This window comes from Chelonia mydas, chromosome 2 (genome assembly GCF_015237465.2).
Source record: "Chelonia mydas isolate rCheMyd1 chromosome 2, rCheMyd1.pri.v2, whole genome shotgun sequence".
NCBI lineage: Eukaryota > Metazoa > Chordata > Testudines > Cheloniidae > Chelonia > Chelonia mydas.
The window spans coordinates 3,581,905-3,609,883 of NC_057850.1; the positions used below are offsets into that span (position 1 = coordinate 3,581,905).

Sequence of the window (27,979 nt, forward strand, 5' to 3'; positions counted from 1 at the left end):
AAGCGGCTGCAATTGCAGTGCCACCAGCAGAGTTGTGCCCAATTGCACCTGCCGGGAATCTGGCCCCATGTCAGCTGTCAGCTCTGCTCTTCCAGCCTCCTGGGGCTCCTCAGGGTCAGAGGCGTCCCAGAAGGGGCCAAGCAGCTGCAGAGTTCGTGGATGGGCAGGCCAAAGCCAGCCCCGCTCTGCTGATGGCCCAGGACTAGCAACGACAGCAGGGCAGCTGGAGTTGTGGGGAGAGCTGTTAAGGAGCGTTGGGTTGATGGGGGAATGGAGAACAGGTGCCTCAGCCCCAGGTTGGGAGAAGGGGCAGGGGAGCCAGAGAGCGGGTTGTACTTAGGGGGTGAGCAAGCTGGGGAATGGGCACTGGGAGGAGGGAAGGGCCGGAAGCAGCAGCAGAAGAGCTGGATAACCCAAAGCCATCTGGGCTTTGGAGCTGAGGCCCCCGTGGCTCATGTGGGATCAGAACCACGTTGCTGTAGGGGCAGGGAAGGGGAGGGGAGACATGGCCAGAATGGCGCGGGATGGAGACAAACGACAGGAGAGATGCAGGAAGGGACCAATGGAGTTTATCAGGTGAAAGCGGCTCATTTCTGCACCAACCTCCCTCTTCTCCTGCCCCCAGCCCAGGGAGAGGTGCTTCCCCTCACCATGGACTGTGTCACTCCTGCTTCCTAGCAGTCACCCACGGGGGTGCCGTAGACCTCGACCTCACACAGGGTGAGAGACTCCACCCTGTCCGGGATGGTGATGGTGACGTAACGGCCCTCCATCCCATTACAGGAGATGGTGCTGATGGATCCTGGTGTGGTGTCGGTGATGGTCCCGCAGCTGCAAAGAGCAGAAGACAAGAGCGAGAGGCTGAGATTAGGGAGCACAGGCGAGTTGGCAGCAGGACTGATGACCCTTTACCTCTGAGCCTGCAGAGCCCAATGCACGGAGTGAATGACAGACTGTCAGAGACGGTGTGTCCCTGTTCCCATCATAACCCAACTCCGACTAGAAATAGGGTACGCATTTCATCAGTCAGGGTCATTAACTGAGGGAGCAGATAACCGAGGACACGGTGGATTCTCCTTCCCTTGGAGTCTTTAAATCAAGACTAGACAACCGTCTAATAGATACACTGCAGCTCACACTGAAAGGATGGGCTCAGCATAGAATCACTCTGTGAAGTTTTCTGACCAGTGTGATACTGGAGGTCAGACTAAGTGATCGGAAAGGTCCCTTCAGGTCTTAGAAATCTATGGATCCTAGGAAAATCAGTTCCTGTTGACTTGGATGAGATAATTCTACACGAGGAGCAGCTCTGAGGGCAGAGAGAGAACATGCAGGGGGGCCTGGAGAGGTCGCTGTGCTCAGCGACATGCGGTTCCTTTCCATCCAGGAGCTGAGAGCACCGCCAGCCCAGCGCCTCCAGGCCCAGGCAGCTCCGAGGGGAATAGACCTCGCCCTGGCCCCGGTGGCAATGAGACCCAACCCCTGTGACTGAGCCGGGAGGAGTCGTCTCACTCCAGAGCATGGGAAAGCAACTCACATGGGGTCGTCCTTGCCATGGCCAGCCTTGGAGTCTCCCACGTGGATCTGGACCCCCTTGATTCTCTCCCCACAGCAGTCCTCCCTGTTCTTCACGATCACCGTGGAGACAGAATGCCGACAGTCCAAGTCCACGTTCCACCACGGCTCTGTTTCCTGCTCGGTGTGGGTGCAGGAGTCATGGTCCAAAATCCCATCGCATTTTCCATCCACGGCGTTCCCGGCCCCGGTTTTTACAGGCCCGTATTCCGTATTTACAGGACTAGCAACAGGGGGAGGGGACGGAGTCTTGGGGGGAAAGAGGCGGTGCAGGAGCAGGGACTTGGGGGAAGGGGTGGCATGAGGGTGGGGTCTTGGTTCAGCTGCTGGTGGCCCCCCCACACAAACACACAGTTAGGAAGCTTCCGCCGCCTCTGCTAGGGGGACTCTAGACACCCTTTATCCCACACGGAGCCAGAGCCATGTCCCAGCAGCGACACACAAACCAGCCTCTGCATGAGAGCCAGGTTCCTAGTGGGAACCTTCACCCCAGGGGACAGGAGTGACAGCAGGTGAGTGCTGGGTTCTCAGCCCCGACTGAGCCTCTCAGCCCCACCATGTCCCATACCCAGCTGGAGCTGGTCCCCCCAAGGCAGAGATGGGGCAAGATGTTCAGATGGAACCTCCCCCATCTGCCCCTGCCAGCTGGAGCTCCTGCCCAGGTCAGCGGTGGGAAGGGAAGAGTGTCCCAGGGTTTCTGCTGTCTCACTAGGCAGAGGTTGGGGCAGAAGGGAATGGGGTAGAACATAAAAGGGAATAAGTTTCCATTCACATTGTGCCAGCTCCTTACCCACTGGTGATAGGGGACAGCCCTGAGCTATGACCTCAACCTCACACAGAGTGAGAATCCCCCTCCTGCCTGGGATGATGATGGTGACGTAGCGGCCCTTCAGCCCGTTGCAGGCGATGGTGCTGACGGATCCCAGTCTGGTGTCAGTGATGGTCCCGCACCTAAAAACAGAGCAGAAGCCAAGAAGACAAAACAAGATAGATGTATTCAAGTCAACAGGGCCTGATGAAATTCATCCTAGAGTTCTTAAGCAATCTCAGAACTATTAATGATTTGTTCAAGAACTTATGGAGGAAGGGTAAGGTCCCAGAGGAATGAAAAAGGATAAACATAGAACCTCTCTCTAAAAAGGGAAACAAGGAGGACGTCAGGAATTCTAGATCAATCAGCCCAACTTCCATACCTGGAACGAGACAGGAAGAAATTACTGAACAATAAGTTTGTTCAAACCTAGAGGATAACAAAGTTATATTTTGTAGTCAGCATGGATTTGTTGAGAGCAAATCATGCCAAACTATCTAATTTCCTTCTTTGACATTGGTCTAGTACACAGGGGAAGTGGCAGATGTGATATATCTGGACTTCAGTGTGGCTTTTGACACAGTCCCATGTAACATTCTCATAAGCAAACTAGGGAAATGTGATCTAGAGGAAATTACTAGAAGGTGGGTGCACAATTGGTTGGAAAATCATACTCAAAGAGTAGTTATTAATGGTTCACTGTCAAACTGAGGGATGTTTCTCGGGGTTTCCCATAAGGGTCGTTCTGTTTTGAGTACTGTTCAATATTTTCATTAAGGACTTCGATGATGGAGTGGAGAGTGTGCTTGTAAGATTTATGGGTGACACCAAGTTGGGAGGGAGCGCAAGCACTTTGGGGGAAAGGATTTGAATTCAAAATGACCTTGATACATTTGAGAACTGGTCTGAAATCAACAGGATTCAATTCATTAAAGACAAGGGCAAAGTACTGCCCGTAGGAAGGAAAAATCAAATGCACCACCACAAAAGGGGGCTTAGCTGGAGTACTGCTGGATAGGATCTGGAGTATCACGGATCCCAAACCGAATAGGACGTAAGAGTGTGATTTCATTGCAAAAAAAAGCAAATGTCATTCTAGGATGTATCAACAAAAGTGTTGTACGCAAGACATGGGAGGTAATTGTCCTGCTCTATTCAGGACTGGTGAGGCCTCAGCAGGAATACTGTATCTAGGGTCCTTCGGGTTTGGGTTTTATTTTGTTTAATTTTTCCCAGGTATTTATCTATGTTTATTATAACAACAAAAACAGGTGAAAAATCGATGGAAAAAAATTAATTTTTCTGGATAAATATGGAGGTTTATTTTGGTGGATGGAAGGACTGGGGGAAAAAGGATGCAGTAGATGAATGCTTGGATGAACAGAATTCAATGTGGTTTGCTGCAGAACTAAAAGAGAACTCAAAACACAAGGCCACCTCCGAGTTTAAGAAAACAAGACCTCTGTAATCTGCAAATAAAACTTTTCATTTGAAAAAAACAGGGTTACTGTTGTCGACGTAGAACTCTGACCCTATCAATATTGACATTTAATAATTGGGCCACACCATTTGCAGCGCATACACTCAACTTCATCCTTTTCTTCTATTGGTTTTTTTTTAAACTTTTGAATATTTCCTTGTATTCTGAAACGTATTCTGATACAGATTTTCGTTTTCTTCCCATTTTAGTGTCAAATCTTTAAACCGCTATCTGCTAATAGCTTGAAATGTGTATGTCGTGGGTGTGACATTCATCAGTACGTTCAGATGCGCATGCCCTTCAGAGCTTGCGTGCGTGCCTGTTTGTTTATTAGGTGTATCTTCTAGACTAATACAGAGCCTTACTTCAACATGCAGCTTTGTGTTATCGCCATTCCTAGCGGTCACGCAATGGATTGTATTTTCCTAATAAAACAAGGGTTTTTTATATACTTGAATGATACAAAAGTAAGGATAAAAATCAGATAAAAATGGATAATGCTTTTTATAAAACCCGAGATTTCTTCGGTAAAAATCAGTTTAAACTAAAAATAAAGGGGCTTAACTATATCGAATTCTGGGCACTGCACTTTAAGAAAGATGTGGACAAATTGGAGAAAGTCCAGCGGACAGTAACAAAAATGATGAGATGTTTAGACAACCTGACCTCTGAGGAAAGGCTGAAAGAACAGGGTGTGTTTAGTCTAGAGACGAGAAGGCTGATGGGGGTCATGATAACAGTCTTCAGACAGGACCCAGGTTGTGTCTCAGGGTAGCAGGCCCCTGAGGAGGTCAGGCACCCAGCCTCCCCGTGACAAGCTCTGCTAAGGAGAAGGAGCCAACCCAGATCCACCTGTGAGCAGTTAATTCCCTAGGTGGCTGGGTGTCCGTCAATTAGTTAAGGAAATCCTGGGCCTAATAAAGGGTTATGAGGGCTCAGTCAGGACACACAGATCACAGAGGAAGCTCCTGAGGAGAAGGGCTTCTCAGGGGAGCTGGTTAGGGAGCGCCCCAGGAAAGGGAACCTAGGAAAGGTGTCCTGGATGGAAGTGATGCTAAAAGCGGGGAAATGCCAAGTCTGGAGGGAAAGCTGGTCATAGAGAAGGGACCTTTCCAGCCAATGGCAGGCGCTCCAGGTCCCAGCGGAACTACACGTCCTGCAGAGAAGAGCTGCAGTGATTTGACCTCATGGGGGCTGAATCCAGAGAGGGAACCCTTCCAAGGTGATGGCAGGAGGGCTGACTCCAGAGCAGGGACCCAGGTTGAGTGAGCCTTACAGGCAGGACCAGATTTCCAATTATGCACAGTAGACATGTGCGATGGGGCTCCAGCATTCTAGGGGTACCCAAGGTTGCCAAGTATGCAATTTTCTACCCAATTGGGCTATTTTTAGCTGTCAGTTGCCAGGTTATTTTTAGTAGTTGTGAGTTGTGGTATTTTGGGCTATTTTGCTGCCCTGCTGACGCTGGCCACACTGCTCAGGAGTTCTCGGGAGGGAGGGAGGGAGCCTCTCCATCTGCCCCATCCCCTGCCAAGATGCCCCACACACCGCTGGTCTCATGTCGTGCCCTCTCCCCTTAGGTGATGTTTGCAGCATGCACAGAATTCTTGCCCAAGAGAAGTAGAATTTATTTGTTCTGCAGAAAATGTGCTCCAGTTCCACCATTCACCCTCCAGGGGTCGCTGTGGCTCCAGAACACCCTGAGCAGGCTGAGGCTGACTGGTCTGGCGGGTGACAGCAAACAGCTGGCAGGCAGGTGACGGGGGGGGGCCTTTTTTCCTCAGGTGACAAGTCACCGCAGCCTCCTTGGAGCCAGGTTAGGAGGCAGAGGGGGCACACAGGGCTCCTGGTAGGGGGGTCCCAGGGCCACGTGGGGAGGGAGGAGGGGCGCTGAAGATGCTGTGCCTAGGGGCACGTAAGGTGTAAATCTTGCCCTGCTTACAGGTAAGGAGCCTGGATGAAGGAGATGGATGGAGTCAAGCGGGGCAGACAGGCGAAGGTTTACTCCCCTCCTCCCTCATCTAGGATTCATGGGGATGAACGCTGGCTTGTGTACCGTGGTTTGGCCTTTGGTTAAATAAATTAGACCCCTGATGGGGCACTAATGTTCACTACATCCAGCCCTCACTGAATTCCCTGAAAGCCCACGAAGGGAAACAGAGGCAAGGACACAACCACAGTTCCGCACTCGGATGGTAAGAGGCGCTTCTGGGGCATGTGACCAGCAGCCCAGGTTGTTACAAAGAGATCAGCGATCAATTGCTCTCCATGTCCACAACAGTAGGACAAGAAGTAATCTCCTTAGTTTGGAGCAAGGAAGACTTAGATTAAATGTTAGGAAAACCTTTCTGGCTATAAGGACAGTTCAGTATTGGAATAGGTCACTAAGGGAGGTTGTGGGATCCCCGTCACTGGAGGGGATTAAGAAGAGGTTACACTAACCCCTGCCAGGGATGCTCTAGGCCAGGGGTAGTCAATAGGTGGACCGCAGGCCAAATCTGGACCACCAGACACTTTTGAACACACCCCAGAAATCTTTTTATCCCCTTATTAGCATCATTTGTTTATTATTTTCTCTGGAGTCTGTATCTTGACTATACCTTGACCAGGAACTTTGGAGCTTGACAAAAAATAATTGACTACCCCTGGTCTAGGTATATTTGGTCCTGCCTCAGTATTGGGGGACTCACTAGATGTCCTCTTGAGATTCCTTCCTGCCCTACATCTCTGTGTATCTATACAGGGCGAAGGGAACACTGTAAGAGATGCTGCCTGCCCTACTCCCCATCACAACCCAATTCAGACAAGAAATAAGGGTCACTGTTTTATCAGTCAGGGCCATTTACCACTGGATCAAGTGACTGAGGGACTCGGTGGATTCTCCTTCCCTTGAAGTCTTTATATCAACATTGGACATCTGTCTAACCGATGCACTATACCTCACAGAGAAATTGTGGGCTCAGTGCAGAATCCCTGTGTGAGGTTTTCTGGCCCGTGCAATACAGGAGGTCAGACTAGATGACTGGTAAGGTCCTTTGAGGCCTTAGAAATCTATGGATTTCAGAAAAATCTGTTCCTGTTGCCTTGGATGTGATGATCCTACCTGGGCAGGAGCTGTGACGGCACAGAGAGAACACGCAGGGGCCTGGAGGGATTGTTCTACCCTGGATTGCCCTGCAGCGGTCGCTGTGCTCAGCAACATGCGGTTCCCTTCCAGCCAAGAGCTGAGAGCACTGCCAGCCCAGCACCTCCAGCCCCAGGCAGCTCCGAGGGGAATAGACCTCGCCCTGGCCCCGGTGGCAATGAGACCCAACCCCTGTGACTGAGCTGGGAGGAGTCGTCTCACTCCAGAGCATGGGAAAGCAACTCACATGGGGTCGTCCTTGCCATGGCCAGCCTTGGAGTCTCCCACGTGGATCTGGGCCCCCTTGATTCTCTCCCCACAGCAGTCCTCCCTGTTCTTCACCATCACCGCGGAGACAGACCGAGGACTGCCCAAGTCCACCCTCCACCACGGCTCTGTCTCGCAGTCGGTGTGGGTGCAGGAGCCATTGTCCCAAATCCCATTGTGGTTTCCATCCACGGCCTTTTCAGCCCCAGCTTTTTCAGGTCCGTAATTCTGGTATGTGGAGGACTGAGTGGCCGGGCACCGCAGCGCCAAGTTCCAAGCTGGAATCAGAGGGCGAGAAGAGGGGAGGTGGGACGTGCCCTTCGCTGGGGGGCTCCAGACCCCCTTTATCCCACACGGAGCCAGAGCCACGTCACAGCAGTGACACACAAACCAGCCACTGCATGAGAGCCAGGTTCACAGTGGGAGCCATGGCCCCAGGTGACGGGAGTGACAGCAGGTGAGCGCTGGGTTCTCAGCCCAGGCTGAGCCCCTCTCAGCCCCCCACGTCCCATACCCAGCTGGAGCTGCTCCCCAAGGCAGGAATGGGGCAAGATGTTCAGATGGCGCCTCCCCCGTCTGCCCCTGCCAGCTGGAGCCCCTGCCCAGGTCAGTGGTGGGAAGGGAAGAGTCTCCCAGGGTTTCTGCTGTCTCACTCGGCAGAGGTTGGGGCCAAAGGGAATGGGGTAGAACATGAAAGGGAACAAGTTTCCATTCAAGCTGTGCCAGCTCCTTACCCCCTGGTTGTGCGGTGCATTCCTGAGACACTCCAGTCCCTGCCAGGATCCCGATCACCATTAGTAGATGCCAGAGAAACTCCATCCTTGCACTGTCAACATAGAAGAGCACATGAATATTTTATTCAGAATAAACTACAGCCCTAGCAAGTTTCAGATGAGCAGCTCATACATGCAGTGGGAGTTCTGCTGGAGGAGAAGGTATTTGTATTATTTGTATGTGTAGAGGCTTGTAGGGGCTTTGTGCTGGGAGAGAAGCTGAGCCCTGATTAGGGGGCGGGGCTTCTCTGACTCGGGGTCCTAGAAAGGGAGCCCGTCAGCCAGTCAGGCCGTGGCACAGAAGCCAGCAAACAGAGCTGTAAACGGGAGTTTCAGTGGAGTTTGGATTGTTGGGGGTTTGTTTTCGCTGTGGGTGGTGGCGTTTTGGTGGGGTTTGTGTTTCCCAGACTAACAGGGTTTAGGTGGGAAGGTGATGACAGACACAGAGGCAGCAGTGGGAGTGACCCACGTCGTGGAAGACACAATGAGGATGACTGGATGTGGAAGCTGCAGCATGTACGTGATCCTGGAGGGGGCACCTGGTAAGAGTTTTGTCTGCATGAAATGCTGCCTGATAGAGCTGATGGAGGAAAAGATCCGAGGATTGGAGATGCAGGTGGAAAGCCTGGTTGAGTTTAGAAGGGGGTTCGAGCAGATTGTGGAGCAAAGACATGAGGCAGCTGAAGGGAAAAGCTCAGACTTGCAGATGGAAGCAGGACTGAGGAATTCTGAGGGGAGACTGCTGGGTGAGGAAAGTGGACAGTGAAAGCATGTGACTAAAAGAACCAGGAAGAGGAACAGATGGGCTAGTGAAGGAGAAACAGAGCTCAAGAATAGGTTTGCAGAGTTGGAAAATGAAGAAGGGGCTCAGCAGGTGGTCACTGAAGGTGGAAGGACAAGGAAGAAGAGAAGAGCGGCTAGTCCTGTAGGAAAAGGGGAAGAGTCAATGGAGACTACACCAAATATGAGCCCCAGGAGGATACAGGACGGGTTGAAGAGGATTACAAGGGAGAATAGGAATGGAAAGAACTTGCAGCCAGAGGTAACGGGATAAACAGGAGAATTGCACCGTCATCAGGAAAAGGCAGGTCTACGTGATCCGGGACTCCTTACTGAGAAGAATAGTCAGGCCTGTAACCAGAGCTGATCCAGAGAACAGAAGGGTGCTGTCTTCCAGGTGCTAAGATACGGGATGTGGACCTGAGGCTGAAGAGGATCCTAATAGGAGCAGGAAAGAATCCACTGATTGTCCTTCATGTGGGAACAAATGATACAGCTAGATTCTCGCTGGAAAATATCAAGGGAGACTATGCCAGGCTGGGGAAGACGCTTAAGGAAATTGAGGCTCAGGTGATCTTCAGTGGGATTCTGCCTGTTCCTAGAGAAGGACAACAAAGGTGTGACAAGATTATGATGATCAACAGATGGCTTAGGCAGTGGTGCTATAAGGAGGGCTTTGGGATGTATGGCCACTGGGAGGCATTTATGGACAGAGGACAGTTCTCTCGGGATGGACTTCATCTGAGTAGGGAAGGAAATAGACTTCTAGGATGGAGGCTGGCACAACTGATTAAGAGAGCTTTAAACTAGGAATTTGGGGGAGATGGTTGAGAAATGTCCAGGTAATCTTCACGCCCGATTTTAGCATTGAGAGGGAAGAAAACAAAAGTAAGAAAGGATACAGCCATCGGTAGGAGAACGGACATAAGGAGGAAGGGCAGTGTGGATACCAGTCTAATAGGTCATACTGGCTGTAGAATGACCGTTCCTAATCGGGTAAAGAATGTGAGTGAGGCCAAACAGCAAAAATTAAGATGTTTGTACACCAATGCAAGGAGCCTAGGTAACAAAATGGAGGAACTAGAGCTACTGGTGCAGGAAGCAAGTAATAATAATAGGGCTCAGATTTTCCTAGATGCAATAGCTGATGGATTCCTTCATCAAGTAGTTGCTGAACCTACTAGAGGGGATGCCATTTTAGATTTGGTTTTAGTGAGTAGTGAGGACCTCATAGAAGAAATCAGAGAGGTGATTAAGAAAAAGCAGAAAGCCTACAAGGAGTGGAAGATGGGAGGGATCAGCAAGGAAAGTTAGCTTATTGAGGTTAGAATATGTAGGGATAAAGTGAGAAAGGCCAAAAGCCATGTAGAGTTGGACCTTGCAAAGGAAATTAAAACCAATAGTAAAAGGTTCTATAGCCATGTAAATAAGAAGAAAACAAAGAAAGAAGAAGTGGGACCGCTAAACACTGAGGCTGGAGTAGAAGTTAAGGATAATCTAGGCATGGCCCAATATCTAAACAAATACTTTGCCTCAGTTTTTAATGAGGCTAATGAGGAGCTTAGGGATAATGGTAGCATGACCAATGGAAATGAGGATATGGAGGTAGATATTACCACATTCGAGATAGAAGCCAAACTCAAGCAGCTTAATGGGACTACATCGGGGGGGCCCAGATAATCTTCATCCAAGAATATTAAAAGAACTGGCACATGAAATTGCAAGCCCATTAGCAAGAATTTTTAATGAATCTGTAAACTCAGGGGTTGTACCGTATGACTGGAGAATTGCTAACATAGTTCCTATTTTTAAGAAAGGAAAAAAAAAGTGATCTGGGTAACTACAGGCCTGTTTAGTTTGACATCTGTAGTATGCAAGGTCTTGGAAAAAATGTTGAAGGAGAAAGTAGTTAAGGACATTGAGGTCAATGGTAAATGGGACAAAATACGACAAAATACCCTTTACAAAAGGTAGATCGTGCCAAACCAACCTGATCTCCTTCTTTGAGACAGTAACAGATTTTTTAGACAAAGGAAATGCAGTGAATCTAATTTACCTCGATTTCAGTAAGGCGTTTGATACCGTGCCACATGGGGAATTATTAGTTAAATTGGAAAAGATGGGGATCAATATGAAAATTGAAAGGAATTGGTTAAAGGGGAGACTACAGCGGGTCCTACTGAAAGTTGAACTGTCAGGCCGGAGGGAGGTTACTAGTGGCATTCCTCAGGGATCGGTTTTGGGACCAATCTTATTGAGTCTTTTTATTACTGACCTTGGCACAAAAAGCGGGAGTGTGCTAATAAAGTTTGTGGATGACACAAAGCTGGGAGGTATTGCCAATACAGAGAAGGACGAGGATATCATACGGGAAGATCTGGATGACTTTGTAAACTGGAGTAATAGTAATAGGATGAAATTTAATAGTGAAAAGTGCGAACTCATGCATTTAGGGATTAATAACAAGAATTTTTGTTATAAACTGGGGACTCATCAATTAGAAGTAACGGAGGAGGAGAAGGACCTTGGAGTATTGATTGATCACAGGATGACTATGAGCCGCCAATGTGATATGGCCATGAAAAAAGCTAATGCGCTCTTGGGAATGCATCAGGCGAGGTATTTCCTGTAAAGATAAGGAGGTTTTAGTACCGTTATACAAGGCACTGGTGAGCCCTCATCTGGAATACTGTGTGCAGTTCTGGTCTCCCATGTTTAAGAAGGATGAATTCAAACTGGAACAGGTACAGAGAAGGGCTACTAGGATGATCTGAGGAATGGAAAATTTGTCTTATGAAAGGAGACTCAAGGAGCTTGGTTTGTTTAGCCTAACCAAAAGAAGGTTGAGGGGAGACATGATTGCTTTCTATAAATATATCAGAGGGATAAATACTAGGGAGGGAGAGGAATTATTTAAGCTCAGTACCAATGTGGACACAAGAACAAACGGATATAAACTGGCCATCAGGAAGTTTAGACTTGAAATTAGATGAAGGTTTCAAACCATCAGAGGAGTGAAGTTCTGGAACAGCCTTCCAAGGGGAGCAGTGGGGGCAAAAGACATATCTGGCTTCAAGACTAAGCTTGATAAGTTTATGGAGGGGAAGATAGGATGGGATAGCCTAATTTTGGCATTTAATTGATCTTTGACTATTAGCGGTAAAGATGTTCGATGGGCTGTTAGATGGGTGGGATCTGAGTTCCTACAGAGAATTCTTTCCTGTGTGTCTGGCTGGTGAGTCTTGCCCACATGCTCAGGGTTCAGCTGATCGCCATATTTGGGGTCAGGAAGGAATTTTCCTCCAGGGCAGATTGGAAGAGGCCCTGGGGGGTTATCACTTTCCTCTGCAGAGTGGGGTACGGGTCACTTGCTGGAGGATTCTCTGCACCTTGAAGTCTTTAAACCATGATTTGAGGACTTCAATAGCTCAGACATAGATTAGGGGTTTATTACAGGAGTGGGTGGGTGAGATTCTGTGGCCTGCGTTGTGCAGGAGGTCAGACTAGACGAACATAATGGTCCCTTCTGACCTTAAAGTCTATGTATCTTATTCCAAGACACACCCTGCTATTGTCCTCCTCTTCAGATTCATTGCCATTTGCTGCAGAAAGAGCATTTGCATGACTTGGCTTTCCTTCTCCTCTGGAGGTGCTGCAGACCCAGGATGCAAGGAAGGGCAACTTGAAGTGGAGCCCTAAGCTCATCCCCAGGCTGAGCTTTTCCTGATGTGTTTAAAGGAGGAGTTTCCTCTCATGGCCCATCTCCTGCGACATTTGTAGTGAAACCAGCTCTCTGGATTGGAGGCTCGTCTCGTGCCAGCTGACTGGGCTGATTCTGATCCCACAGCAGGGGAGACCAAGGTGAGTGACGGGTGAACTTGGGTGACTGGTATTAAATGAGGATATTGATATAACAAGCATCCCAGAAACTTGGTGGAAATGATGATAACCAATGGCACATGGTCTTACTAGGGTACAAAATATATTGGAATGACAGAGTAGGCCATGCTGGTATGGGAGTGGCCCTATATGTGAAAAAGCAGAGTGTTAAATATAGTAAAAATTTTAAATGATTTTTAAATGATTTTAAATGATTCTCAAGCTGTGCCATAGAATCTTTATGGATAGAAATTCCCTGCTTGAATAACAAGAACATATCAGTAGGAATATCCTACCGATCACCTGTCCAGGACGGTGATTGCGAAATGCTTCTTTAGATTTCAACTAACCCCATGTTGCCTGAGTACATGTCACTGCAGCCCCACAACCCATTTGCTGCTTTCTGCCCCCGCCCCATAGCCCCAAGACTGGAGAAGCTGTGCTCCCCTGCCACAGCAGAGAGTGAGAGCTTCACCAGACCTGGGGCCTAAGCGAGGGTCCAGGCACTGGGGCTTCCCCAGCCCCACCTGCCCAACGCTTTTGCCAGGGCTTCAGGCTTCCGCTACCCCATGGCGGATTTCTACTGGGGTGGGGTGCCTATTTTTCCAGGCCCCCCCAGTTGGCCGAGGCCCCTAGGCATAGGCCCTGCAGGCCCATCGGATAATCCGCCATTGGGCACAGCTGGAGCACCTAGCACATTTCAGCATCTAATGGAGAAAGCTGTGGGAGATATGAACTTGCTGCAGGTATTGGTCGATATGGTGACCTGATTCTATGCGGGAGAAGTCTGAAGGAGCATGAAGAAAGCCTCCTGGACACATTAGACCAGCTTGAAGCCTACGGACTGTCTTTTCCCAAAAGGTTAGCAGGTGAACAAGGGCTTAGGAGGAAAGCATGATGGTCAAAGAAAAGGACCGATAGAAACGGACAGAGGTGAAGAGACGGGTTTGGGAATAAGAGTATTGCCCACCCCTACCGCTTTTGGATTGACCAGGGCGGTACGGACATTTACTGTATCCAATGGCCCATTTACTTGCAACAGTAACACGCTCCATCACTGGGCCCCTAGGGGAGGTGGACGGTGGGGACCTTGGTTTGGCCTTCCCCTTCTCCCCCTGCAATGGATGGCTATTACGGGGTCCCTGTATGTTCTGGCACTGAAAGGTCATTAACATAGTTTTAATGTGGCGGTAAGAGTATTTGGGTTTTATTCAAATTCTTATTTTTTCTTTGTTTACAGGTGCTAATATTTGCTCCAGTCAGCTTTCTTTGGGCAGACTGTGAGAATTTCATTTAACAGCTTCTTCCTGATTTTATTTAACTTTTCCTGGTTATGGCCTGGATTTTGCTTGGGCCACTGAGCTTCTTCACAAATGCGACTCAGTGTTTCCCTAGGCATGCCCCCTCGTAGAAGCTGGTTTAAATCTGCCCATGTAGGGTTATAACAGTTTATAACAATTTGCAATTCCTCTTTGAATTTAACAGGGTCCTCTCGTATTTTTGGGAAAATTTTTAAGTAAATTATACAATTCCGTATCAGACCAAGGTGCATGTGCAGACACCGAGGTCTCATGACTCGAAGCATCAATGCCCGGGTATTGGCGCAAGGGGAACATTTCCTCAGTACGAGGAGTCACTGTCTGAGGGGTGAATGTAAGGGGCTTCTGTTGCTTAATATTTCTTGCCAGCTTAGTTGGATTTAAATTCTTTGCCAATTTTCTTTTTATCTCTTTTAATTGTGTTGTAAGTTTCTCCTGGGAGTCCTTGAGACTCCTTATTTGAGATTCACAGTGCCGTTTTTCTGTTTCTCCATACCAATCAAAATATGCTTCCATTTGGCTTGGTCCGACATGGTTGGCAAGAAGGGTGCCCCGGAGGTGCACAATCTTGTCAAGGTTGAAACTTCCCTCTACGGGAAACTGAAAACTGGAATTGTCTCTTGAGTACCAATTCCATTTTTTCAAAAACTTGCAAGTAGAGGGACTGTAATTAACATACATGTAATAGGCTGGGGTACCTTTTGGCGGGACAATGCTCCATTTAGACTCACCGGCCCCCATTCTGATGAACTAAACTATTACTGCACAGACACAGACAAAACACAAACCGTGTGCCCTTTTGGCGAGGCGGTGATTCCACGCTGCCCCATTTTTTCTGGCGAGGTGATCGGTCTCCCAGAAACCTTCCTGGTCCAGTCCCAGTACCTTTCTGGCGAGGCGGAGGCCACCTTGGACCACTGGCTCGCAGTACCTGGAGAACTTTCATTCAGGTCACTCACACCGGGAAGGCTTGTTTAGGGCGTCCACCACTGTCCTATGGCCCCGCTCCACAAAGAGTGTCTGCTGATGCCGCTTACTCTTGCTTCAGTTGAGGCTTTCAGACGAGTCAGTGGCTCATCTCTCAACCGCCCCAGGCGGGAGCCAGACACAGGGGAGGAAAGAGGGTACGGGAGCAGACCGTCCAAGGATGGAAGGGATGGGGTCACACACTCCTAGACCTGGACAGTCCCCTCTCCGGTCATGCCATGCAGAGAGAAACCGCCAGGGTCAGGGTCGTACTTTGACCCTTCTCGGTGCGGCCACAGGGCGTGCGTTAGAAACAACTCTGGTCACGGACCATCTGGCCTTGCAGAGTGCTCTGGGCATCTTCCTGTGACCCTCACTCACTCAACTCATTCACACCGGCACACAAACCCAGGCCAGAGGCCTAACCAGCCACCTAGTGGCTCTTCCCAGGGAACTAAACCAGAGTCAGACAAACATAGAACAAAAGGGCGTCAGGCGTGTCTGGCAGCAGAAAAGGTTCTTAGATCCAGCGCGTAACTCACCCAACCCAGAGCCTATGGGCAGTCCTCCACCGGAACCCCAATAGAGATTTAAAAGGTCTCTCACCTTTCAGATGGCTGGCCGGTGTCCAGTGGGGAATGGTCCACGGTCCTCTGGTCCTGGTGATTCGTTGTGGATCCCGGACAAGCCCTCAAACTGTGGTGGAAAATTAACCACGCATTGTGTTTGAAATCAGAAATCGCCTGAGGCTCATATCTTTATTCAAGTATACGTATACAGGGAGATGGGTTTCAGAGTAGCAGCCGTGTTAGTTTGTATTCGCAAAAAGAAAAGGAGTACTTGTGGCACCTTAGAGACTAACCAATTTATTTGAGCATAAGCTTTCGTGAGCTACAGCTCAGTGAAGTGAGCTGTAGCTCATGAAAGCTTATGCTCAAATAAATTGGTTAGTCTCTAAGGTGCCACAAGTACTCCTTTTCTTTTTGCGTATACAGGGAGAGTCAGCCATAGCTGCTCTGCATAAGCAGAAAATACAGGAGTTTATATTGCTGAAAACCACAATTTGTTAAGCACATTTCCTTTAACAGCATTTTTCTTATTTGGCATATAGTGCAAGCTCTAACAACAGCTTTCCTTATTTGGGATATAGCAAAACAAGCTTTTCCTGTTATTGACAGGCTGTTCTTTGCAGTTAATGGGTCTTTCCTAATTTCTAGCTGTTAGGGTTACATTTCTTAAACTGTGCTGTTGTAACTGCCCCACAATGGAATTTTCCTCAGCCTCTTCTTATGCTTTTACACACTGTGACAGGGTCAGGCCAGATGGCTACAGGAGAGTGATAGAAGGCAGATATATTAGCCCCAGGTTAAGTAGGTCCCCTTTCCCTGGGTAAGGTAACAGGGAAGGTTCCAGAACAATCAGGAACCTTCTAGAGACAATTAAGACTGACAGGCTGATTAGAATACCTGCAGCCAATCAAGAAGCTGCTAGAATCAATTAAGGCAGGCTAATCAGGGCACCTGGGTTTAAAAAGGAGCTCACTTCAGTTTGTGGTGTGTGTGTGAGGAGCTGGGAGCAAGAGGCACTAGGAGCTGAGAGTGAGAACGCAGACTGTTGGAAGACTGAGGAGTATAAGCATCATCAGACACCAGGAGGAAGGTCCTGTGGTGAGAATAAAGAAGGTGTTGGGAGGAGGCCATGGGGAAGTAGCCCAGGGAGTTGTAGCTGTTGCACAGCTGTTCCAGGAGGCACTCTAAACAGCTGCATTCCACAGGGCCCTGGGCTGGAACCCAGAGTAGAGGGCAGGCCCGGGTTCCCCCAAACCTCCCAACTCCTGGTCAGACACAGGAGGAGTTGACCTGGACTGTGGGTTCATGAAAATGGCCAAACTGAGGGCTCCTGTGAAGCTCCAAGGCGCAAGACCCCACCAAGGTAGACGAGGAACTTTGTCACAACACACGGTTAGCTTGACCAAAGTTTTAGGCCTACTTGGGAAGTTTAGGCCTACTGGGTTTTCCTCCACAGGACTAAAGCTGACAACTGAGAGATAGCCGTTCTGCAGAATGTCCGTCATGTGGTTGGGACACACAGTATCACAGGAGGGTGCAAGTACAGCCCCTGATAAAGTAGAGGCTCTTGCTACACGGCCCTGCCTGCCAAATGACAGAGAGCTCAGCCCCTTTCTAGGATTTAGTGGCTACTACCACAGATTCATGAAGAATGACTCTGCTATTACACGCCCAGGGAATGACCTCAGCAGCGGATACCTGTCCAGCAATGAGAAATGGAAATACAAGACAAAACCTAAAAAGTCCACAAGGCCTCCTGAACAGGAATGCCCCCATACCGTGCAGCCTTTTGGGAAGTGATGGGCTGAGAGGCATGTATCCGTATGGAGCTCAGTTCCAGGTGTGGACAGACAACGACCCATTAGTTTAGGTGTTGACAAGTGCCGAGCTAGATGATACGGGGTGGGCATGGATGGCTGCATTGGCTAGCTATGAGTTCAGCATCCAGTGTGGATTGGAGAGAAGCCATATCGATGCTGATGCACGATCCTGTCATCCAGGAGCTCCAGAGCTGGCTGTAGCTCTGGCTGATGGAATAAGAACAGTCTGGCTAATCTGAATACAAGTTCGACTCCAACTGTCTGTAACCCTTCTGCCAGGTGGCTAACATAGCAGTAAGTGGATCAATACATGTAGTGTATTTACCTCTTGAGAGCCATCAAACTGCACAGTAAAATGGCAAATCGGCAGGGGAGTTGTCTTCATCCGGTTCTTCAATTAGATTTTGAAATTGTCTGTGGCTGAATGCATTTGAGAGAATGAATTTCACAATGTGCAAGACAGGTTTCATGATGTGATCAAATTTGAGATTTTTAGATACCAGTTGCTCCCAATGAATAATACAGTGAAATGTCCAAAATTTGGGAAAGCTCTCGTCAGACTTACACAGCCCTACTAATCCATTCACAGATCCCCACATGGACGGAGCTCTGTCCATTGCAATGGCAATGAGCTTCTGTAAAGGCAAGTGGCTTTTTGCAACTACCAACATCAACGCCTCCTTTAGATCTCATCCACGAGTTCTGTCCTTTAGTGACATGAAATCGAGGAGTCCTTCCCTTACAACTCAGTTGTCAGACACAGTGCGGACAAATACCGATAATAAGGTTTATCCTGTGCATGGCACAACTCATCCAAAGTGATGCTCAAATACTCACACTGCTGAAGTTGCAAGTGCAGTTGCGATTCGATGTCACTGTTCAGGTCGGAGATTCTGCATTCTATTGTGTGGTGCGAAAGCTGTAGGCCAGAAATTTTCTTCTGTAGATTCTTGTTCTCTGGTGACAGGATTGAAATCACATCAGTGAGGCACATTTTTATAAGCTCTCCTTCAGAGTAGGGCTTTTTCACATGGGCTATGTGCCAGGCCACACAAGAGGAGCCTAATGTTACAGTCTGTGATCGGTTGGCAAATCTGGTGAAGACCTGGGCTTCTACATCTGTTTGTTTTTTCAAAGTTTTCAGTTTTAAAGTGCAGAGTTCAGAACCTTGTGGGAATTCTTGATCCATATGTGCATGGCTCGAAGCGAAATGACGCTGCAGGTTTGAAGATTTGAACTGAGAGATACACGTCTGGCAAAGAAGACACATGGCCTTACCATGACGTTCAACAAAAAAATACTTATTCTCCCACTCCTGTTGGAAGCCTCGATTTTCATCTGTGTATTTTCTTTTCTGTTTGCATTTGCCTTCCATTGTTAGATGGTGTAAGAAAATTTTTGATTAAAATTTTCCACACCAGCTAGTCACCGTATGTTTTATTCAAGGAGACACTGGTGCTGGCCAGGGGGTGCTGGACCCCTGGCTCTGTCCCAGGCCCTGCCCCCACTCCACCCCTTTCCCCAAGTCCCCACCCCCACCTCTGCCCCGCCTCTTCCCGCTCCCTCCCCGAGGGAGCCGTGTCCTCATTCCTCCCCCCCCCACCCAACCGAGCCTCCTGCACATCGCAAAACAGCTGATTGTGGCGGGCAGGAGGCGCAGGGAGGGAGGAGGAGGTGGTGCTGGGGGAGGGAGGGTGAGGCTGCGCACCACGTCCTCACTCCTCTCCCTCCCCCCTAGAGCCTCATCAATGCCAGGGCTAGGACTATAACAGGGTTTAAAAGAGAACTAGATAAATTCATGGAGGTTAAGTCCATTAATGGCTATTAGCCAGGATGGGCCAGGAATGGTGTCCTAGCCTCTGTTTGTCAGAGGGTGGAGATGGATTGCAGGAGAGAGATCATTAGATTATTACGTGTTAGGTTCACTCCCTCTGGGGCACCTGGCATTGGCCACTGTCGGTAGACAGGATACTGGGCTGCATGGACCTTTGGTCTGACCCAGTCTGGCTGTTCTTATGGTTTTAAAAGGGCCGGCTGACTCCACTGTTGATAGTGTCTGTCATTTCTGTCAGACCCCTTTTTTCAAGAACAGCAGCAGTTTGACAGGGGTCAGTTCCTGGCCTTTATGTGAGTCCTTAGACTAGGGGGCCTTTCCTGATGGCATAATACGGTTGCCTTTGATCACACTTAGTCCCATTGTTCAGGAAATGGGGGAATAGCATGAGTCCTGATCATATTACCCTAAAGCTGCTGCTTCCTGGAGCCTTTCATCCTCCTCCTATTTCATTAATATGCTTTCCCTTGAAAATAGTTGTAAAGTGGAATCGGATTGTAGAGCACTTTGAAATAGCTGCTGTCAGGGCAAAACTTCTAGAAAGAGCCTGTGAGAATACAACTCCTGCACCACCACCCCATTCTCAGAAAGCTGGCAAGGGCAGGAGTTGAGCTCACAGTTCATGGTGAGGTGACATGAGGTAATGACGCACGCCTGGGTGGTGGAAGCAGAGTGGATTAAGATTTATTGGGGCCCTGGGCACAAAGAACATTAGAGCCCCCGCACCCCAGGGCATCACCCCCTGTTCTTCCACTTCCCCCAAGGCCACGCCACTTGGCTGGAATCTGGGGCCATGGTAAGAGCTGCCCAGGGAGCCCTGGACCCTCCATCTGCCCAGGGAAGTGCTCCCTGGTGACCCTGGTGGGCAGGGACACTGACCAGAGGCTGCTCTTGGGCACCCTGGTACCCTGCCCAGGGCAGGTGGAGGGCCATGGGCTCCCCACAGCTGCCCGGGCTCCCTGGGTGGCTTTGACCACAGCCTAGGACAGTGGTCCCCAAACTGTGGGGTGCACACAGTGGGGGACACAGGAACATTTGGGGGGGTGCAGTAGGGCCTGGGTCAGCCATTATGGGGGTGGGGAAGCAGGACCACCCTGCCCTGCTCTGGCTTCACCCCAGCTGTACCTCCAGCCCCGCTCCCGGCAATGGCCCCGCTCCCAGCTCTCGATCGTGACCCCCGTCTTCTGCTCCCAGCTCTGGCCCCAGCTCCCGGGGGCGCACTACTGAAAAAGTAACAATACATCCTGTTTTGGCCCCAGACATCCGAACTTTTTTGTCAAAACTGGGCATTTGTCCCATTTGCTTGTCAACTGATCACCAGTTGGCAAGAGCAAATGGTACAAATGCCCAATCTTGCCAAAAGGTGCTCAGGGTGGGCAGACACGCCTTGGGACTCAGCAAGGTATGCAGGGACCTGCCTGTGGACAGAACTCTGAGGTTTTTCCAGGCCATGTGGTGGACAGCTTGTCTTTGGGACAAAGAAAGACAGACCACATGGCAAGAGACTATAAAAGGCTGCTGCAGCTCCTCCATCTGGTCTTCAATCCTGCTTCCTACCTCTGGAGGGACTTGGCTACACTGAAGCTTTGAACCAAGGACTGAAAGACCCATCCCAGCTGTGGATGGACTCCAGAGACTTGATTTGAACCTGCAGTTTATTCCACCACTGCTGCAAGCCTGAACCAAGAACTTGGCCATCGCTGTATGTCATTGATTCCATTTAACCCATTCTAGCTCTCATCTCTATCTTGTTCCTTTTATGAATAAACCTTTAGATTTTAGATTCTAAAGGATCGGCAACAGTGTGATTTGTGTGTAAGATCTGACTTGTATATTGACCTGGGCCTGGGGCTTGGTCCTTTGGGATCGAGAGAACCTTTTTTCTTTTACTGGGGTATTGGTTTTCATAACCATTCGTCGCCATAACGAGTGGCATTTGTGGGGATACTGGGAAACTGGAGTGTCCAAGGGAATTGCTTGTGTGACTTGTGGTTAGCCAGTGGGGTAAAACCAAAGTCTTCTCTGTTTGGCTGGTTTGGTTTGCCTTGGTGGGCACAGAAACCCCAGCCTTGGGCTGTAACTACCCTCCTTTAAGCAATGTGTCCTGAATTGGCACTCTCCATTGGGTCCCGCCAGAACCAGCATCGTTACAGGGGCATCGCTCAGACAGAGCTGGGTTACAGTTGAATTGACTTTAACTTTGCATGTCATGGTTTAAGTTTAGCCAATCTTCATATCCTGGAAGAGCAAGCAGCAGCACCAGGCAAACTTAATTGTGCATGAACAAACATTGCAGGGAGTAAAAATATACACTGCCACGTCCTATGTGCCTAGTCAGTCTGCAGCAGAGCCAGAGCCAGGGCCAGCTAGTTTTCTTTTTTTAATCCGTACTCTAATTATGATACTGTACCAATCTAATGTGGGAGAAAACTCCCCCCAGCAATGTGTCAGGCGTTTCCTGGACACACTTGGTCACATGCCTCTCCTCTGAACTCTGAGACAGCACCCAGAGCCTGAGGAGCTGGGAGACTGACCTGCCTGCTGGCTCAGAAGGACTCTGCTACGCACAGACACAGGCTCAGCAGCCCAGCTGAGCCAGAGTTGAGCACTCTGCAATGTGGCTGGGTACAGCTTGCACCAGTCTAACCATTAACAAGAATATCAAACCCTGGAGCTTGCACAAGATGGACAAGAGCCTTGTAACGGCATGGGCCTAGTAACCGACAGCCCCGCTCCTCCCTTCCCAGGGCTCCAGCACAGGGCCCAGTCTGAACACCGCCTCTCTCAGCAGGGTGGAGTGAGTGTGGTGCAGGGGCAGGAGAAGGAGACACATTCAGTAAACAAATGTTTTAATTTCAGATCCCAGAGGCTGGAGTGTGAGCGCAGCACCGAGCCTGCACCTGGTTGTTGCAGCATCCCTGGCTCGGCGCAGACAGGACCTGGCTCCCTAAGGCAGCTCTGGGGAAAGCAAGGAGTGTAGGCCATCCAGGGGGCAGAAAGGAGAAGATCTTAGATGTTGGTTACAGTTGCGGAGACACCCACAGGGAAATGCGGAGCCTCTGCAATTCCTGAGGGCTCCAGCAGGAGGTGCAGGCATTCAGTGTCTTAGGATTTGGCCCTGTGATGTTTCATTTGTACAGGCATTTTTGGGCTCCTTCAATGTCCACTAGGAGTGCAAATTAATACACCTGCTCGAGACCCCTGCAAGTCCAGCCAGGGAGATTCTCAGCTGTCCATCCCTTAGCCTGGCCCACTCACAGTGAATCCCTGGAGAGGCCAGGCATGTCTCCTTTAGCTCCCGCCAGGAGGCACATTCAGGACGTAGAGCACAGAGGTGAAGGAGAGGAAGAGGAAGCAGCAGAAGCTGGATGCAAAGCCCAGCCAGTCCACGATGCTCCCCACAAAGCTGCTGAATGCCAGCTTGCCCAGCACTTCCAGGGTGGCCAGGAAACTGTAATGAGTGGCCTGCAAAGTGCAGACACACACCAGCATGAGGGGTGGCAAACACAAAGAGAGATCCACTTACACTGTCAAACAGAGGGACCCAGGTAGCCCAGATAGCGCCTAAACCCCGCCCAGCCGAGGGCTGCAGGAAAGGGCCAGGAGCCCCAGAAAGCACCTGACTGTCATTCCCTTCAGCAGCTTGGAGCCAAGCCTCATCTCCAAGGCTGCAGGGTGGCCTGTGACCTTGGGCAACTCAACTCCCTTTTCTGTGCCTGAGTTCCCCATCTGCCCAGTGCAGATAATGCCTCCCTCGGGGTGCATTCATGTCCGGGAGGGCCATACAGAGACTCAGATCTCAGGGCTCTTCACTTATACTGATGGGTGAACCGTCTCAGCTGCCTGCTGACACTGGTGGATCCTACATTAACATCCCCAGTGTGCAGACAGGGAGGCAGATGTGCCCATTGATTCTAGTCCCCCTTGGGCCACATTTCCAGAGGTGCTGGTTGCAGGGTACCTGTATGCTGCCATCCGCCCTCTGCGTGCACTGCATCATGATGCTAAAAGCCAGGGTGGTGATCAGCCCTCCGATGAAGTGCTGGACACAGATACTCAGGATCGCAGCCCCTATACATACAGCAGGACATGGCAACGGGGGAGTAATGCGGGTGACCAGTTCAGGGTTGGAGAGAGGCATGGCCCAAGTGCAGGACTGGGAGCAGCGTCTCCAGATTTCTGCTCCCAGTTCTGACGCTGATACTCTCTGTGGCCATGTGCAAGTCACTGGACCTCTCAGAAAGAGCTGGGCAGAAAACGGGGTGTCCCCCCCCCCGCGCATGAAAACTTCTGTGAAAAAACTAAATTGTTTTCATCTAAATTTCATAGAAAAGTTCAATTTTCTGGTGAAATATTTTAGTCCCAAAGTAAAATATTTCCATTTGGAAATGCTAACAAAATGCCACCTGGGAGGTGGAGTTTGGGTGCCTCAGACTCCCATTCTCCTCTATAGGCTGGGCTTCCATATTGAACTACATTTCCCAAGATGCACCATGGTCTTCCCTCTTGGAGGGAGAACAGGGTGCCTCATGAGAGTCCCTGGACGTGCTGCATCATGGAGGATATAGTTCAGCCATAAAGCCCGGCAGCAGATCCAAACTGAAATGTTCTGGTGGGTTTGGTTTGACTAAATCAAAATTTTCCATGGAAAGCAAAAACCCGTTGCCCAAAATATTGTATAGTTGAAAACCCAGTTTTCCATCAAAACACAGTTCTGAGGGAAAATTTCTGACCAGCCCTACGCTGCCTCTCGGTTCTCTTTCCCTTCAGCCCATATCAACAAGGAGCTCTCTTATGCTCAGCTGGGTGGTGCTCACCTTTGAAGAGAGAGACTCCATCATCGTAGATGAAGACCAAAAGGGTCTGTAAGTTCATGCTGCAGAAGCGGAGCAGTAAGAGAGCCTTCAGCAGAGACAGTGGCTGCCTGGAAAGAAGACACAAACCCAACACAGAGATGGTTAAGGAAGCCAGTGCAGCAGAACACTGCAGGCAGAAGAAGAGCAAGCAGAACAGAAGGGGAGAGATTGTGTTTGGTTCCTCCCCATTTGATTGAGCGGAAGGATCATGAATCAGACACAGCAGCTGGGCCCAAGAGCAATCAAAACAGCACCAGGCATCTCACTGATCTCTCCTGCCACACATGCCTCTCCCAACCCACGTACAAACCAGCCTTTTTCACCCCATACAAGAAGGGAGGTGGCAGAGCCCCATTCTACAATTAACCTCTGCTTGGACATCAGCTGGCCACCCAGTGAGGAACCTGTGATGGAGAAGACCATGGCTACCACTCCATTCCAGAAGCCAAGTTGCTGGGTGGAGAATCCATGGTCCAGCAGGAAGAGTGGGAACATGGTGGTGGTGCCTTGCTCACCTGCGAGGGAAAAGGACACAATCAGGTGAGCCACAGCCAAGTCTATCAGACTCTTCCCTGCATGCAGGGGTGTCCAACAGCACAACAGGGAGCTTTAATGGCTCTGCTCGAACCCTAACCCAGCCCTGGCAGGTGACCCTGGCTAGATTTACAGCTGTTACATCCAATAGCTCCTTTCCACTTGCAGCTCTGCTGAGTGCTCCACTCTAAACACTCCTTTCCTTAGAGGAATCCCAGCCCTCACCGGGCAGGCACTCACCAAGCTTGTAGAGGAGGACAAAGCCGGTGGTCCAAAGGGTGCCCGGCACACGGAGGAGCTCCTGGAGAATTCTCCAAGGGTGGAAGGTTCTTGTCCGGGGCTGGCCATCCTGAGAAGGCCGTCCTAGCGTGAGCCACAGTTCTGGAGCACTCCACACATACAGTATGGCCAGAAGATAAATGATGGCCAGAAGCAAGAAGAGAACCCCCCAGCCCAACAGGTGCATCAAGGTCAGGAGGCCTCCTCCCGCCAGCACGGAGCCCAGTTTGTAAGCCACCACTTGGATGGTGTTGCCGTACCCGATCTCGTCCTGCCACAGGAGCCCAATGGCTACTCCGTCCACTGCGATGTCCTGGACAGAAGCAAAGAAGTTCATGAGCAGCAGCATGGCAGCGACGGGCAGGAAGTTGGTCTCTGGCGACATAGTGGCACATGCTAGGCAGGCCAGCACTAGTCCTGACATGCTGAGCACCAGCCAGGTCTGCTTGGTGTGGTACTGATCCACTAAAGGAGCCCACAGCATCTTGAGGATCCAGGGCAGGTAGAGCATTTTGGCCAAGCTGATCTTGCTGAAGGAGAGGCCCATGCTGCGGAGATAGATGGGCAGCAGGCCGGACTGTAGCCCATATGGCATCCCTTGGACGAAGTACAGGCCCCCCAGCAGCACATACTTAGAGTTCATCCTTCAGCCCCAGGCCAAGGGGCTCACACAGGAGAAGATCTGGGGGAGATCCGCTGAGCTGTGGGGAACACAAACAGACAGACATTACATTGGGCTCAGCGAGGGGAGAGGCCCAGCACAGCAGGGGTTAAGGCATGGGCCTCGGGCTCAGCTTGGGAATTCAGGGTGTATGTACGAGGAGTAGGAGAGGGGGCACCAGCTTGGTTGCACTGGGCCAGGCCCTGGAGTCACCTGATGCCATGGTAACAGAGAGACCATATAGCCACTCCCGTCAAAGTGACAGCCACACCCCAGCGCTACCACGGCAACACCCCCAATGATACAGCTAGGGCCTGATACCATGGTGACAGCCACACCCCAGCGCTGCCACGGCAACACCCCAATGATACAGCTAGGGCCTGATACCATGGTGACAGCCACACCCCAGCGCTGCCACGGCAACACCCCCAATGATACAGCTAGGGCCTGATACCATGGTGACAGCCACACCCCAGCGCTGCCACGGCAACACCCCCAATGATACAGCTAGGGCCTGATACCATGGTGACAGCCACACCCCAGCGCTGCCACGGCAACACCCCCAATGATACAGCTAGGGCCTGATACCATGGTGACAGTCGCCACGATGACAGGGCCACTTACTGTGACCGTACAGACAAGGCGGCAGACCCCGCACCCCAGCCCAGTGAACCCCCCAGTGGGCGGGGCTCACCCCCCGCTGCCGCTCCGGGGCGGGGCTGCGAGGGGCTGGCGGCTCCTGGGGGGGGGGTAGGGTCGTAGGGGGAAGAGAAACTCCGGGGTCTGCAGCAGCGCCTGGGTCCTCCACAGCCACGGAGAACGCGGAAGTGCCGGCTAGAGGGGCCGCCTTTCCCGCTGCGACCCAGCCACGCCCCCTGGCCGGCTGTGCCAAGCGGCTCCGAGGGTCCCGTCTGGGCTGCTGCTCGTTGGTATCGGGTGGCGGTGGGCCCTTCTAGCATGCCTCTCGCTCTTCTCTATGGCTGCGGAGGACCGACCTTGGCGTTGCCGTGCTGGGCCGGCTGCCTCTGACCCCGCCCCTCCCTGGATAGGCCCCTCCCTGGGGGCCGGGCCAGAGGCTGCCTGGCACAGGGGCTGGGGGCCCCCAGCGCCAGCTCTGCTCCACTCCAGCTGGGCCCAGGCCACATCCCTGTCCCTGGGGGGGCACCCCCTGAACCCCCATGCCCCTCCCCATGCCACCCTCCTAGAGCGGCACCCCCACCCCTGCACTGCCCCACACAGGGCCCATGCCTCCTCCCCCCAGGAGCCCCGCTGCCCAGACTGCCCCCTCTCATCGCTCCTGCACCCCCAGATCCCCTCCCCACACCCCAACCCCCAGTGCGCACCACCCCCAGTGTCGCATCCAACAGCGCAGAACTCATGACCCCCCCGCCTGTGCCAGGTCTCACCTTCACCAGCCCCCCAGCCTGTAGCACTAACCAGCCACATTCCTCCCCCCAAGCTGGCACCAGCGCCTGCTACGGAGTGCCAGTGCACCCTCTCCCCCGCCCCACCTCACCCCTGGAGAGACACCGTCTAGTTACATAGTCCTTGACCTTTGCTAAAATGGGTAACGGTAGGGGGAGGGCAGCAGATAGGTACCAAATGTGGTGCCCCACCCTGCTGCCCAGTACCCACCCCCCCAGCCCTAAACTTACAGCATGGGTGTATTTCGCATAGGCCTCACCTCTGAATGGAGGTTACTTTCCATCACTGACCTTTCCCCTGCACCACTCTCCAGGCTGCTGCGATAAGCACATTCTGTGCCCTGCCAGTCAAACGCTGACTTGCCCATCTCTGACCCCAGCTGCCTCTGCAGCCTTTCCTGTAGCCGCTTCCTGTGCGGGTGTGGGGGGCAGGCAACGTCAGCAACAGGCTGCAGAGAAGAAGTGGTGGAGGTGGCCCTTTGTTGAAGGGTGGAGGGTGTGTCAGCAGAGGAGCTAAGGGTTGAGTCACCCCTGGGAAGGTCCCTCTCACCTCCAGAAGTGGGGGCACTCCAGAGCAGGGCAGCGGCAGGGAAGCTTGGCCTCCCAACATCCAGCCTATGCCTGTTTGTAAGAGGGCTGCAGGCTTTCAATTAGCCAACTTTCAATGGCATGAAAATCCAGTTACAGCCATTAGCATGCGTTACGCATGTCCCTGTACAGAGTGCACTCGATACAGAGAGTGAGGTCAGTTAGGAGATACAAAAGGTTCATTGGAGGGCCAGTTCTGAAATCAGTTCTACACACGTACTTATTAAGCTACCAGAGCAGCTGCAAACTTAGTGGATTTAAATTTAAAAAAAAAGCTGAGAGGAGTGTTATAGATTCCAAGGCTAGAGGGGACCAAACAAGCATCTGACCTCCTGTATAACACAGGCCAGAAAACTGCCAGCTGGGATTGCGGGACTGTGCCGGTACCTCATCTGGATTTGGGAGCTTCTCCCACACACATACCCAAGCATCCCCTAACC

At 51.0% G+C, this 27,979-nt stretch overlaps 1 protein-coding gene across 11 annotated transcripts; it reads right to left on the reverse strand.

Moving 5' to 3' along the window:
- MFSD3 (major facilitator superfamily domain containing 3) lies at window positions 1-26,641 on the reverse strand. Of its 11 annotated transcripts, XM_043538949.1 has the most exons (9): window positions 26,222-26,497; window positions 24,828-25,567; window positions 24,421-24,568; window positions 15,581-15,670; window positions 7,992-8,083; window positions 7,238-7,535; window positions 2,366-2,526; window positions 1,538-1,692; window positions 1-831 (listed from the first exon to the last, which is right to left on the reverse strand). In XM_043538949.1, exons 2-9 carry the CDS (start codon window positions 25,507-25,509, stop codon window positions 778-780), a joined length of 1,680 nt encoding a protein of 559 aa, XP_043394884.1. In that variant the 5' UTR covers window positions 25,510-25,567; window positions 26,222-26,497; the 3' UTR covers window positions 1-777. The 11 variants fall into 11 exon arrangements, with proteins under 11 accessions (XP_043394884.1, XP_043394885.1, XP_037747787.1 ...); XM_043538950.1 differs by lacking the exons at window positions 1,538-1,692; window positions 2,366-2,526 and having other exon boundaries at window positions 4-831; window positions 26,222-26,496; XM_037891859.2 differs by lacking the exons at window positions 1-831; window positions 1,538-1,692 and having other exon boundaries at window positions 1,783-2,526; window positions 26,152-26,498.
- Between the last annotated feature and the right edge of the window lie 1,338 nt (window positions 26,642-27,979).